The sequence below is a fragment of the Anoplolepis gracilipes genome, chromosome 11, assembly GCF_047496725.1.
Source record: "Anoplolepis gracilipes chromosome 11, ASM4749672v1, whole genome shotgun sequence".
Lineage (NCBI taxonomy): Eukaryota > Metazoa > Arthropoda > Insecta > Hymenoptera > Formicidae > Anoplolepis > Anoplolepis gracilipes.
The window spans coordinates 10,307,901-10,323,884 of NC_132980.1; the positions used below are offsets into that span (position 1 = coordinate 10,307,901).

The following is a 15,984-nucleotide window of genomic DNA, read 5'->3' on the forward strand; positions in this document are numbered from 1 at the left end:
TTCAATATTAATTTAGAATTGAAAATTGACATCTCGCATATATTCTTGTACATTCAGCGACACGTACCCTATTAATCATTTTTAATAATTAAAAGAAGAAGAGAGAGAGAGAGAGAGAGAGAAAAGTAACGTTTTGTATCGAGCTTCCTTTCGCTCACAATCGATGTTTCATATATGTAAAAAGAGAAATTATATCTTTCTGTAAATTGGATTTCCATAGTGCAGCCTGTCTAGAAAGCATTCTCGGAGATATGCTTTCCTAATCGATGTCATCAGCCGACTTCCCTTCGACGGCGACACGTTCGTTGTCGACGAAAGCGCGTTCCGGACGCGTCGTAGAATAACAATTGAGTCGCGCGTTGACCCCTTTAGGGCCGTCACGCGAAGGGCCGTGTTCACAGGGTCTTAGAATACGCATGCAAGTATTTTGGGGACTCTTCGGCCCTGTTACACCATAATCCCTACTGAAAGGGCGATGGCGCAACAGCGGAGACTCGGGAGAGACGTGTTGCCAAGAGTCTAATCACATGCAATTGTGTCGATCTGACACTATCGTTCATCTAGTAGAAATGTAATGGAAATAACAGATGACTTTTTTCTTTTATTATTAGACGGAGTTCTGGTTAAAAATTCATCTTGATATACAATATATGTATACATCATGATTTACTAAATCTTATATATATTATATATTAAATATAAAGATAATACAAAATGTCATTTTGCAAGAAAATAATTTTATCTCTGATTATGCAAACCGACATTTGCAAAAACACATTTGTAAAAACAAGTCACTGCAATTGTTAGTGAAAAAGTCTTATCTGATATACGTTTCATTATTCGTGTAATAGAAATAGTTGATATTAATTCAATTAATTAGTTTTTCATCAAAATTTTCCATCCTTCTTCCACGCATTTTTAGACCATCGAGATTATTCCTCGCACATTGCATCTCTATTTGAATCATTAAATAAAAAATATTATACGTCATTAAACGTTACAAAATTACAGCCAGTTTGAATATCGATAACTCAGCAGTATTGCAATGTTCCTTCCTTATATTCTTTATTCAATGATTCGAATATTTGGCCTCGCATACGTTAATTTCTTATCGATCGCGATTGAAATTAAAACATATCTGCGAAAGATTTGATCGCGCAAACAAAAATTTCTACATTTCTTTTTTTAACGTTTGACATTAGATTAATGTTACCATTAAAATCGACTGCGTAAAAGTTTATTGTTACCCGTTTGGATTCCGAGATGCTAATTTAGCGAGAAATATGTCCTGAAAAAAATTAAACTGTTACAACTTCAAATTTTTTGTTGAGAGAAAATTCGAATAAAAAAGTTCTTTTCTGATTTTTTACAACCCACGTGCTTTTAACTACAGTCCATGAGTGGCCGTAAGACGCGTAGAACGGAAGTGATTTCACTTTGGTTAACGATGCGGAACGCACCATACGCATAACCGGCGTATGTCGCGTCGCGTCGCGTCGCGTCGCATCGCATCGCGTCGCGTCGCGTCGCGTCGTCTCGCTACGTCGTTTTCATGTTCGCCTGGTGAAAAAATGAAGTTCGTTTTGTATGATCCTTTTTTTCCTTCTGTCCCGCGAAATTGGTGCTTAATTGTCGGCGTTACGACGAGCGGCGCGAGATTAATAATTTGTCGCGTCGATTTTTGCATCTATCCCCATCGCACGTTCAAAGGGTTACGCAACCCCAGACGGACACGTGTCGGCGAGTGGAACAGGGTTTCATGAAGACGGACGAGGTGTTCGGATCGAAGTGCGCGGCCCTATAAAGGTGTGTTTAAGAAGCAAGGAGAAGGGGAACACGAGGGGCGATTAGAGCGAGATAAAATCTGGCGAAAGAACGAAGAAAATTGATAAAAATGCGAGCAGTGGATTTCTCAATCTCTTTAAAGTCCAAAATTTCTTTTTCTTTTTTCTATTTGTTATAATAATATGTAAGCTATATCTTTATTATTTAAAATTCTTTGGTTCTCTTGTTTTGTGCGATTGAATTTCATGAAGACGTCAGACCGTGAACTATGCACTTTTTACATTTACAAAATACACGCGATTGGGAAATTTGGAGAAATACTTTTGTCGCGTGTCGCTTATCCTTTGATATTTGAAAACTCTCGCTTATATTGTTCGGACGGGAAAGTCAACAGTAACAAAGATCAAAGTTTACAGCATTATATATTTGTACGATAAGTTATTTTTCCGCGAAGCGAATTTACTGTTATCACTCGGGATTTATTCGGATAACATATCGATTGAAGCAATTAGAACGTTTATATATATATATATATATATATATATATATATATATATATATATAATAAAAATATATATATATATATATATATTCATTAAACTGATTTTTTTTCTTTTTTTTCGCAAATATTCTACAGTTCTATCTCTACTTTCGAAAACAAATCCTCGCTTATTCGACCTACGCCCGGCAATGTTATCTGATGTACATTGCCCAGAATATATATAACTGCGAACGATGGCAAATCAACAGTACAAAGTACAGTTTTTACCGAAACACATTTGACGCACGTTTTATTGAATAAAAATTTTTTGACGTAGAAGAGAGGAAAAAAAGAAAATAATTAACATCTATATTATATTTACACGCGTCATTGTCATATTGATAAACATTTATTCAATCGTATCGAAATTAAACATGTTTAAATAATCTGTCCTTAACCTAAGTAACCAGACGTAACTTTGAACGACTAAGCAATAATCGCGCTAATAAAATAAAAAAAACATGCAAAATAACAAGCGGCTATTTAAATAAAAAATAAGAGTAATTGAAACAGATTAAAACTCTCTTTTTTAAGAAAGATTATAAATAGAACAATAATTATACAAGTGTTTGTGTCATAATATAAATGAGGAATAAACGATATTATAATTACATAACAGCATGCGGTATAGTGTCATTGCTTCATAAATGTTACGTAAAGTGCAACGTCGATTAGTTGCAGCCGAACTCCAGTGGATAATTAGCTATTTAACTGAACACGGCGCTTCGTGTGTGTGCGAGTCGCTTTACGTTGCCAATACAGCGACGTAAATCACTTTACGGCTTGACCGAGCCCGAAAGAGGCACATGAATGATAGATGGGAATAAATGGATGGGGATTGAATAGGGCAATGTAATAGAAATGGTTCCGATGAATAATTCAATGGGTCAAAAGGTAGGGATATGTAACAGGGTAGCAAGAGTTGGCAGGAGTGTTTCAAGGGTTCCTTCAAGGTCAAAGGGGGCGGCGATCTGTCGTTCGTATCATTAAAGACCCACGTTATATCGTTTGTTACTGCCCACGTGCACGAATAACGCCTTTACATTTGATTTTTTGCCTCCCTCTTTCGCATCACCTCGACATTTTCTTTCGTGCAATATATTATTTATATAGTTAATCGACGAGCGCAACGAAATTTATTACAATTCGACGAGTTCAGATTCACACATAATGTGTCTTATATAATAATATTAAATTAATATTAAAATTATAAATCTGTAATCGTCGATTTAATATAATTCTAACTTTGAACATGAAATAATAAATGTGTAAAATAAATATATACTTTGCGTGGTGAGGTTTAAAATTTATTACGCTAAGATATAAGACCAGATGCAGAATCACAACAGGATCGGAGCGCGAATTCTAATGTATCGGAGCGCGCCCTCGGGGTTGCAACCCTTTCCCGAACGCAATCCGCGCGCTGCTGTCATTCATACTTTTCGCGGTAATCACGATGCAACAGTCGTACGATTCGGCTACCAAGTCCGCAGAAACGGCCAGGAGTCCCGTTCATGGGTGGGCGATTTCGCTAGACGTTTCCTGGGTAACGCGAGACGTTTCCTAGGTAACACGCGAGACGTCTCGGGGGTGCACGGTATTAGGGATTCACGATCGACCAGGAGGCCGATTTTCAACACTGCACGGGGGTAACTAGCGAAGGGGGATGTTTGGGGGATACGCGGGGCTTCGTTTACGCAGGCAGCGGCTCCGTCGGGGTCGACGGCACCCCATAGGGCGGCGTGCCAATTCTATGGCGTGCGTTACCGGCTCTCGACCCAACCCGTATATCGATCGGTTTCGACATCTTTTTACGTCGGAAAAGGCCTTTTGTGTCCTATCCCTGAAGTCCGAGGCTCGCTTTGTATCGCGTTACCTGACGGATTTTGTACAACAAGGCTTGTGTTTCGTTTAATCGCCGAGAAAAACATTTACGTGAATTTTTCTAACAATAAATTAACGCGATATTTTCTTGGGATTTTTCATTTACATATATATATATATATATATATATATACTGCTTAGAAATAATCAACGTCCGTTTAATAAAGCGCAATAAAATGTGCGTGTGTATGTAAAAGAAAAAAAGAAAGAAAGAAAGAAAGAAAGAAAGAAACAGTGGAATTAAATATTTATATAATTATTTAATTTACAATATTATAAGTAGATCTAATAATTTTAGTCGTCAATACAATATTTTTCCAACGTCAAAGAATGTGCTAGAAAAATTTCCACGCAAAGATCTAGATCGTAGCATTCGCTGCATAAATCATTCTCGAGTATCTTTGACGAATAAAGTTCAAACGAGATCCGACATCCGACAAGGCTTTCTCTTAGACGTTGTTCTTACAGAAATTCTCCGATAAAGACTTCTTTTACGTGCGATCGCGAGGGCCATACCTTAACGATGCGAAGAATGCTCGTCGTGTTTCTTGAGGGGAGAAAACGAGGACAACTTAACGAGTACTTTAAGTGGCTTTGATCCGGTTTAATTAGCCGTTGGACCATCGGTGGATTTATCGTCTCGCATTGTCCAGGAAGAAACGCGTTTCCACGAACAGGCGGTCGTCACAAAAAGGGCGGTCCTTTTGAAGGCTTTCTCGACGACATCCCGTGGGATTCTGTGAAAACAGTATTTCATTTAATGACTTGTGTCAGGCCGCTACGGTAGTCAAGGATCGGCCAACCAGTCGACAAGAGCTTCTTAAATGTTTGGCGATGTTTCGGAGCACAACAGAAAATTGAGGAATTTAATGGAGGAATTTTCAAACTTGGGAAATTATTCTTGAGAGAGATATTGTATAAACTGCTTTAAAATATTAATTGGCTAATTATCAATTGCCAATATTCCTGTATAACAAAATAATATAAAGCACAATAAATATATAAATATTTGTTACAGATATAAATAAGAAACAAATAAAATAAATAAAGATGTTAATTGTGAAGGGGAAGAAAAAAACATAAAATAAATTTATTTCTTGCGAAAAAAATAATCTTTTTGAGATGATTCGTAAATAACTCGCACACGAAAAATTCTGGAAAGAACTCATTAAATTGACGCCACCTTCTGTTCTCATCTTGAAACCGGATAAGAGCGCTCCGAGAAAGAGAACAGCTGAGCTCCTCCAGGAGTGGGGCGAAAACGTATGAAGTTCACATGGGTCAGTAGAAATTTGAGTGATTAGTGTCGATCAGTAGACCCGAGATCATCGAGGACGGTTGACCGTGACCGTGGCATCTCATCCACGAGAGTGGAAGATATTTCTTCAATCAAATTGTAATCGGGTCGATTCCACTGGCAGAAGAACGCGTTCGGCAGGTCGACCTGGAGTTGTTTTCGGTGCGAGTCGAAAATTATCTGTGACAAAGAAAAATATTCAATTTTTAAAAGACGATTTAAATTAAATTAAATTATCAAAGTTTATAAAATAATAGTTAAAAATTTAAATAAATATATATATATATACATTAATTAGACATTATCAAATATTTTTAAAAGAATCGAAAAGATATTAACAACTTGAGATAACGCTGTCAATTAGTGTGGTGTACGCATGATATAAATTTTCGTTTATTCCGAGACGCGGATGCTTAATATCGGGACCGTTGCCGACACGAGTACTATCACAAGCTGCCTTTACGTCAATCGATTTTTCATTATTATTACTGATATCACGCGCGACTTACTTACAGTAGCTGGCAGTGACGAATCGTCTCGCCGACGAGACAGACATTTAGCTCACGACATCTTTGAACGTAGTCAAGAGCCAAGGACGTTGCAACAACGTCTTAAGCAAAAAAAAAAAAAAAAAAAAAAAAACAAAAAAGTGTGTTTTTCATCTTCAACCGACCGATACAAAGTCCGGAAGAACCAGGATTCTCGGATGTTTATGTGTGCCGTGCGATTCCTCGAGAGACTGCATAAAACGATAAAGAGGAAGGTGTTCTTCAGCTGTAATTAACTTCATTTCACACGGAAGAAACGTCGAGAGACTGTGATAATGTAATTTATTTGATATATATTTTTTCATTGGTGAGAGATTCTTTATTCATTTCCATTATTAATTCAGATTGAACATATGGCATGTAATATTTATCATAATACACAAGAAAGCGAGGTACCGTGAAAATCACACACAAGTTATAAATTAATCAACGTATACATATATATGTAACGTTTGTCAACACGAAGAATATTTCAACATGTTTCTCAATAATACCTTGCTTGTGATGGCATACACGGCCAATATGATGGCCACCTTGCCCGAAAAGACAGACGTGAAAAACGTCAGTATAGCCGAGAATATTACAACCACAACCTTGTCGCCAGAAGAAGAAGAAAACAAATTTGATCTGGGTGATCGTAAGTGTCAGCTTTGCTTCTGAAAAAAATGTTTGTTTTTTTACTGTCCCCGTTAATGGACAATAAAAGAGAGAAAGAGAATATTTTTTTTGCGATAATAATGTAATGATAAAATAATGTACACTTCAAAATAATTACATTAAGTGTGTGAGTTGAAAATTTAAGTAGTAATCAAACTCTCTCTCTTATCGGAAAGAAATCATTTTAATAAAGAAAATGAAGCTTATTATCCTTATTGTCATGTGCGATCGTGACAGTAAGGTAATTATTGATCCATCATGAAAACAATATTTTTGGGGAAAAATAAAATATTGTACCATTTGAAAACTACATTAAGCGTGTGAGTTGAGAATTGAAGTAATAATCAAGTTGTCTTTTATCGAGAAGGAATCATTTTAAAAAATAAAATGAAGCTTAGTGTCCTTATTGTCACGTGCGATCGTGACAATAAGATAATTACTGATCCATCACGGAGACAAAACATGGTTTTCGAGGAACTGATAGAGCTGCGCGCGGAGATATATCGCGAACGCGTCTGATAACCCCTGAGAGAGTAATTCGTAGTAACGTTCTCTCGTCGCTCGAAACTCGTTGGTCAATATAGTGAAGGACGATGAACAAATCAGTTAGATATGTTTATTGGTAACGCACTATCTGTGCCGAAATTTTATATAGGGTAGTGTGAAATTCTTAACGAGAATTTAGCCAATTTTTCGAAAGTTTGTTCAAAACTTATGCGGAACATTCTAGATTTCTAGATTTTCTTGTTCATGATGGATTCTTCAACAAGAATTGTTGATTGAAATGCAAATGATTGCAAAACTTTGAAATACATTGAGTAGCATTTTAAGTTATAATTTGCAAGATCTTTTCGGTTATACATATTAAAATTTATGAAAATGATCAAAAATAAAAAATTAATAAATTTTCATAATTCGAATTTTTTTGTGTATAATAATACATTAATTTTAAAAGTGTATCAATAGTTATATGTTATTTAGATAAAGATTTCAGAATAATGATTGTCAAGTTTATTTTAACAGCATGAAAATTCTTCGAGTTAAATATATTAAATTCAGATTTCACTGAATACTTCGATAAAGCCATAATAAATAAAATAAAAAGTATTTATTTAATCACAGAATGGTACATGTGGCGATGTTTCCAACCATATGGCTGCTTCTATATCGGACCACCCTGGTCCGGAGACAACCGACCAGTGTCCACATTTCCGGCACGCCCAGATAGCATCAATCCCCGTTACACCCTCTACACGCGCAAACAGCCCGACCAGATCTACGATTTGAAGATTGATGACTACGATACGATCCGAGAAACGCCCCTGAACAAGGAGAACAATTTTTATTTCATTATTCATGGGTTTCTTGACAACGGCGACAAAACTTGGGTCCTGGTGAGCATGTCGGAAAATTTTTGGAGGAAAATTCAAATTTTATAGAGACATAAAACATATATAAAAACATTAAAAAGAAAATGTTAATAATTAAAAAGATTTTATATATTTATTAGTTTTTTATTATTCTCAAAAACAAGATGTATATATTTTTTTATTCATAAAATCTTATTATCTGTAGGAAGAAATTTGCTGGCCTCTTAATTGATCGTACATTTGTTAACTTAAATCTTTTTTAATCGGCTAGAGGACGATGAAGGAACTGCTACTACGAGAAGATTGCAACGTTTTAATCGTTAATTGGCTCGGCGGTGCAGGACCACCTTACACGCAAGCCGTGGCCAACACGCGACTCGTGGGCGCAATGACAGCTCGTTTGGCGGCTCAGCTGATCGAGATCGGCGAGATACCGTCCATCAGAATGCATTGCATCGGACACAGTCTGGGCGCCCATACTTGCGGTTACGTCGGCTACACCTTGAACACTCGATACAAGAACAAGCTTGGACGGATTATAGGTACAATTGAACAATTATAGTACGTTATTTTCGGCGCGATTCGGCAAACACGTGAAAGCTTTTCTATATCTGACATTTATGTTCTTTTTGAACTTTTCGAGAACTTGTCCATCGCGCAACAATTTGCAAAGCAAACTTTAAACTTTACAGGATTCGTAGACGAGATTAAGAAAAAAATAATCGATTAAATAATCTCCTCAAAGATTACGTGTGCATTAAGAAATGTTTTTACGCGTGCGATTGAAGAAGCGATTGCGACAGAAGGAGATGTTGACAGTCTCTTTATGCGAAGTTTAAGAAGAAGCGTGCGTAACGCAGGAAAGCGTGAAATGAGGAAGGAGGTAAACGCAGGAGTGAAATGAGTGACAGAAGTATGCAAATTTGCAAAAGAAATGACGACGTAATCACATGTGCGCGCACAAACACACGCATGCCTTTCTTTTTTTCCTTTCTCTCATTTTTCTGACGATCAATGTCGGAGCTGGTCGTTTGTCCCCTCCTGTGGTCGCAAACAGCTCGGAGCATTACGAAGATAGCCGATTGAATCGCAGATGATCAGGATAACAGTTGTCGCAGGAGTATCTTGCTCGAAAAAGTCAGACCGGTCCAGGTGTTTTATTAATCTTGATGAAAAAAATGATTGTAATAATAATGATAAAAAAAACTTGTTACCACTTTTCCGTACTCTATGTAACTTTAGCTTTTAATTTGTTTTCAAACCTGAAGTCGTAGAAAAAGAGATTTTACATTGCTTTATTTTTGCAGTAGATAAAAGAATAACAATAATCACGATTGGCGGAAAATATGGATACGTGAAGAGAAAGAATAAGAAAAATATTTATCTATTCGATTATATCGTATACACGGTCGAATGTACGGAATATTCGTTTCAACTTTCTATCTCTCGGAGTCTTCATTATCCGAGTTTATTTTTTTAAAGGATCGGTGAAATTTTCGCCAACGTAACGAGCAAAAACTCAAAGATGAGCGACAATACGATTCGTTGCAGCAGGCAAATAGAGGACGAGCAACGATCGTAAAAGCAACGATCGTAAAATACTTTCGTTGTACTTTCCTACGTGATTCGTGCCATCGATGGGTTTATATAACGTACGCGATATATTCACGCGATATCGCGCAAAGACTCGCTCGAGCTCATTTAACGATTTACCGTAATATGGGGAAATTAAGGAAATAAGTAAGTTCAAAGTATATAAATAGTCGGGACTAAAATGATTTGTATTCTCTCCTAACTTAGGCTAGCCTGACTTAGGCTAGCGCGCCTACTTATTACATAATTAACAACAAAGCGCAAAAACGCGTTCAGGGAAGGAGCTTTGCGAAATTCTTCCACCCCTCTCCTGTCGTAATCGATGGAATCGAACACGCCCGATTGGAGGTGGACGATTTGGTCGTTACGTAAGCTATCGATCCCATCGGGAACTACCAGGATCGCAGAAGGAGACGCGAAGTGTATTAACAAGGACGACGGCGGGGTTTATAATCGTCATGGCCGCGAAACGAGACCGCAGAATTCGCTGAGGGTTGGCGAATCGACGCCTTCTCTCCGCCTCAGAGTTTACCCCTCGACGAGGAGAAACATCCCCTAACGAGGGAGGAGAAACTAGGGAATACCTATCTCGATATACCGAGGTAGGATCATTGAGGCTGGAGACAAGGAAGACATGCTTCTGGACGTGCGTCCGGAGACGAGTTTGCGGTAAACAACCGGAATAAGAGAGCACGTTGTTCCAAGAAGTGGCAGAGGAGGATAACAGGAGAATAGGCCTCGCGTTTCCGAACAAGGACGAGGAAGATAATGGGATATTATCAGCCGCAGGCGAGGGAAAATTATCGAATCGTTCGCCCTCGTTTTCATCGTCGCGTATAAATGAATTCCTTTCATATAGTGAAGTATAGTAAAGTTTGCCCGTAAATTTCAAGGAGAATATTCAAGAATGCGAAGAATGCACTGACGCGAGAGCGTGAGTGTATAACGAACGACTTTCTTTCGCCAACTATTAATTTATTGTCTCTCAGCAAACCGCAAAATAACTTCCGCCTTTACGCAATGCGATAATACGGTATTATATGGCGGAACGTTCGGTAACCCTTACGTGAGACGGAACCGTACATATATTTTGTAAGTCGAACGAAACGCGTATATAGCTATTAAGATTTGTAGAAAGTATATGTCAATTTTAAGAACGACATAGTTTTATGATAGCCTTCGACTTGACATTTTTACTCGAGACATTGATTCGGAATTCTTGTCGTGACGGTCACGCAATGACTGTCATTGCATTAACGGCAAATCCGATTTTGCCAGTACGGTATGGATACGGTACGGATACGGAACGGATATGTACAAATGAGCCTTTATTCGGTGTCACAATAAAACAACCGGTTGCTTCATATTCATGTTATGTATGTTCATAATTGTGAATTCGAAGAATGCACGGAAATATATATATTTCACTACATATTTTTTCTTTATAGTAACCTTTTTTCATTTTAATACATGTTATAGATATATATGTATATTATTAAAATTTTTTTTTTATCACAAAATTATTATTTTCGTTCTTAATTGCGAATATATTGATACTTAATTAAAGGCACAAAAGATGCAAGCATCTTTTATTCAAATCTTCTCACATGTGTCACCAAAATTTGCTTTGAAAGAGAAAGAATGCGATAAGATAGAAGAAGATAAAATTGTTGTGGATGTAAATTTGGAGAGGCTGTAGATTATCCTTGTCTTCAAATATATTCACGCTTTTTGAAGTCTGATTGCGATGCAGACTTTGTTTTCCCTTAAATATTTATTTTTAATTCTCACCTACATTCACGCATCGGACGATCGTAGGAAAACGATGTTCGCTAATTTCTCGTCGCAATTTTACTCACAAGGTCTCGATCCGGCGGAACCACACTTCAGCAATACCTCGCCGATGGTCCGGCTGGACCCGACGGACGCGACATTCGTGACGGCTATTCACACGGACTGCAATCCTTTTATCAGCGGCGGTCTCGGGATTACGCAACCGGTAGCGCATATCGATTTCTATCCAAACGGCGGCCGCAATCAACCCGGCTGTAACGAGGGTGTGCTCAATTCTATCACCTTGGAACGCGGCAGTTTCTTTCGAGGTGAGTCTCTCATTTAATTCATACATATATCCCAGCAGTAATACATGAAAGAGAAAAGAAATCAATGCGAGATTAAAATGTTTTTTTTTCTTTTTTCTCAGGAATCAAGAGATTTTTAGGATGCAATCATATCCGCAGTTACGAGTACTTCATCGAGAGCATAAATAGCCTTTGTCCGTTCTTAGCTGTGCCCTGTAACTCTTGGGACCAATTCCAGGAGGGTAGCTGTTTCGATTGCGCAAACCAATACTGTCCCAGATTCGGACTGGACGCTCAGCCCGGAAACTATCACGCGGCCGTATACCTTATGACCGGACGTGACAAACCATTTTGCAGTTAGTAATGACTCATTTATATTAGAATTTAAATTTTAAATCCCTGCACACATATATCATACGTACACGAATAGCTTATATTTTTGGTCCCATCGTTCTAAATAAATTAAGACGATTGAAGATTATAATAACTGTTCGTTAATATCACGCATTTTTCAAATTTTCGCAAAAGTATTTAACATATGTATAGTGAAAAGAAGAGAACAAGCACATAAAAAATATTTTATAGCTATATATTATCAGAGAAAAAATGCAGATATATATTTAACTTTCTGATGATTGCAGAGGGCCACTATAAAGTGACGATAAATATCTCCAAGACAGACGAGAGCTTGTCGTACGGTGGGGAAGTCGGGATGTTTGTCGTGCGCGTGATCGGTACGAATGGCAAGAAAACCGAGAGGATGCAGCTGAGCTCGGCCTCGAAATATTACGAGCCTGGCAGTACTCACACAGTTGTATTGCCCGGAGAAGTCGTAGGCAAGCCGAACTCGGTCGAGATCACCTGGGAGTATCAGACCTCGGTCTTCAACCCGCTCACGTGGAGGCTGCTTCACACACCGCGAGCCTACGTCGACTCGTTGACCATCAAAAACCTGGAGACTGATTATGAGTAAGAATTTTGCATATTTATTACCTTGCAATTCTCATTTCTCTCGCTATTGATGATGTAATATTTCTAGCGGAAAGCGCCTGATTATTACCCGAGATCCTTGAACACGCAAAGTCCATATACACGCAATGTCCTTGCTGCAAGCTTTAGAAAGTCATAAATATTCTAATTACATATAATGTCTCATCGCTATAAGCATATTTCACCCGTCGACTATTGCAAATAGCCATTTTAAATAGTGTTTTGTTTAAAAAAAGAAATATTTATTTGAAACTTTATTTTTTCCATACAAATGCAGAGAAAATATTTTTGCAAAAATTGATATTATTATTAAATAAGATAATCATTTAAAACATAATTATCACATATTCTTATTTAAAATAATATTAATTAATAATTATTTAGAGAAGCGGTAAATCAAGCACATATTTATTTTCAAAATATAGTTATTGTTTATTTAATTTAAAAGAGCAAGCGTAATTTAATAAATATTAACAAAACAAATTTAAAAAACCGTAAATCATAAGAGAAAAATAAAGTCTTTAAAAAGAAAAAAATATATCGATCTATAAAATCAATTCATTAATATAAAATTTAAATTAACGTTATCGCAAAGTAATTTGTACTTTACGTTAACCATTTATAATTCGGTAGAAGAAATATAGCATAAATATTTTTATTTTTTTACTTTAAATATGACTTTAAAAGCTTCATAGATGGTTTTCTATGCAATTCAAACATTCTGTGCATTTTTATTATATCCGAGCGTTTCGACAGTGACATTTGAAATGAAAAGGAAAGAGTACTCACTAATCAAATCGAATAGATGAACAAGCCGTTGACATTTAGAGAGACATAGACGTAAAGAGGCGCACATATATCACAAATGATTATACAATAGTTAAGTAATCGACTCTTACACACATTGCATACACTCATTCTCTGATTTTCCTTTTTTTTCAGAATCACTCTGTGTCCAGATAATACGAAAACACTGCTCGCGAACCAGCTAAAGATTCTGACGGTGGAAAACTGCCGCGACGCAGAACACAACGCAATCTCCACGTAAAGAATCAATCCCCACACGTGCCTCTTTTCTCGTAATAAAGAATTACCTCTCGCTGTTTGAAACTGGTAAAAGAATGCGGCCAAATTACCATAAGGAATGCTTGCCAATTTTTCTTTACTCGATTTCGAAATTAATTTTGTGATAAAATGAAAGATATTTAACGAGTACAAATATATGAGTTTCAGAGCGTAGCCTTTTACCGTTCCAAAGAAAATAAGCTTCAAAGATTGCAGTTTGACAGATGAGCAACATAAAACATATAAAATTAAATTATTTATAGAAACAAAATATTTTTTGTCCTAGTTGTTGTTATTAACTATTATATCGCACAAGCTTTCATTGGAAATAATAAACTCATGATTGTGGCCATATGCAAGATATTGCATCAAGTAATTGCAATATCTGATATCAATATATCATCAATAGATGATAATATAAACAATATTTAGAATAAAAAATGTTTTGTTTTGATAAATTACTTTTAATTTTCTATGTTGCCCTATCTGTCAAACTGCAACTTTTGGAACTTAATTTCTTTGGAGTGGTAAAAGGTTACGCCCTGAAATTTATATGTTCGTAATCTATTAGTAATTATTTTTCATTTATCACAAAGTTAATTTAGAAATCGATTAAAAAAAAATTGGGGAGCATTTTGGCCGCATTCGTCCCTGACAGATTTCGACGTTACAAATGAAAGTAATCTCTATACTTATCCGCGGAAATTAACGTAAAATGTATTTTACATTGTCCGCGTAACAAAAAAGTTTAAATCACCGAAATTAAACTAATATATTGTACTAGTTTAGATACTAGCAACAATCGATGACAAAGGCTGATAACCTGCTCTTATTACTGCGAAATAATACTCGTTAATTGTCATTCGTATGAAGAAATTTGGAAAGTTCTAAAGTCAATTATTCGCTTTGGTAAAAATTATAGAGTAAAAAAAATATCCTTTCATTTCACGACGTTTCAATATCGGCTGAAAGCGTTGTATAACATAGAAATAATCAGCGTAATTTGGACGACGCCTACACTTTTCATAGGACTTTTTACTTTCATACGAATGACAGTTAATCTCCGGAAACCCCGGCGTTTCCGATTCGATCCAAGTTGTTCATTTTGCGACTGTCATAGGTGAACAGCCGATCGCTGAGCGAGGCGAACGAGCGCGAATCACGCATAATAGCGCCGGTTTCCCTCACAACCAATGGCAAAGTCACGATCCTTTCACTGTCATTATGTGCCTGGGGTCTCTTTCTCTCTTTCTTTCTTTCTTTCGCTCCAACATTCGCTTTCATGCGACGCTGTCGTCGTCGTCGTCGTCGTCGTCGCACCGGTAAATTACCGCTGACCCCATAATTTATGTTGATAAGTGCATCAATTCCATTTTGTTCGGCCGTGAGGGATTAATCTAATGACGATAATGGCGTAACTAATGACTTGTTGACGCGATGAGCATTTTGATATCCCGATACGAAGAGAAGAAAGGGAAAGGGATTAACTTTCGAGTACAAGAAAGAATGCACCGTACTCGCGAATTCGACAAAGGACGGGATAGTATTATGTAATGAATGTTTGTTTGTTCCGTTACAATAACATTCTGGTAATTTCGCAATTTCACTTGCTGCGTAGCGAATTGCGAAACGCGAAGTGGGTCCAACGCGATTTTTCTGTGTGTCCCAAATGAGTCATGAAGAATCATGAAGAGTCCCCCGAATCAGCTGATTCGTCCTTTGCGATTACTTTAAACTTTCTGACTTTAATTTTTTAGAGAGAAAGAGAAAGACAGAAAGATTTCATAATCGATAGATTTAGCACGGCGTTTTCCCCGTGATGTAAGAAGTAAGATCTGAAGATTTCTAAGTTAAGCTCAATGAGCTAAGTTGGAGAGTTTAATGCGATATAAGAATTATTTAATTTCTAACCATATATTTATATACAAATAATCCAATTATTCGGTATATGATAAACTCTTAACGCGTATAAGTGATTCAATTAAAAGAGTTATATAGTTAATCATGAATGTACATACAAATACAGCTTTTTAAAATAACATTTACGCACATATTTTTTCACTCGTCACGTAGCCCGAAATATATCCAGTTAATCAGAAAATAAGCACGTGTCGATACTCTGTAAATAAGCTATCAGAACAGGAATGGAAAACTTTTAATTTTTCATTAATCC

At 36.7% G+C, this 15,984-nt stretch overlaps 1 protein-coding gene across 3 annotated transcripts; it reads left to right on the forward strand.

Moving 5' to 3' along the window:
* Positions 1-5,400: 5,400 nt before the first annotated feature.
* Positions 5,401-15,850, forward strand: LOC140671109 (pancreatic lipase-related protein 2). Of its 3 annotated transcripts, none has more exons than XM_072902213.1 (8): positions 5,401-5,669; positions 6,023-6,692; positions 7,835-8,106; positions 8,354-8,624; positions 11,538-11,777; positions 11,879-12,112; positions 12,398-12,725; positions 13,689-15,850. In XM_072902213.1, exons 2-8 carry the CDS (start codon positions 6,533-6,535, stop codon positions 13,792-13,794), a joined length of 1,611 nt encoding a protein of 536 aa, XP_072758314.1. In that variant the 5' UTR covers positions 5,401-5,669; positions 6,023-6,532; the 3' UTR covers positions 13,795-15,850. The 3 variants fall into 3 exon arrangements, with proteins under 3 accessions (XP_072758314.1, XP_072758315.1, XP_072758313.1); XM_072902214.1 differs by lacking the exon at positions 5,401-5,669 and having other exon boundaries at positions 5,829-6,332; positions 6,400-6,692; XM_072902212.1 differs by lacking the exon at positions 5,401-5,669 and having other exon boundaries at positions 5,829-6,692.
* The last annotated feature ends 134 nt before the right edge of the window (positions 15,851-15,984 follow it).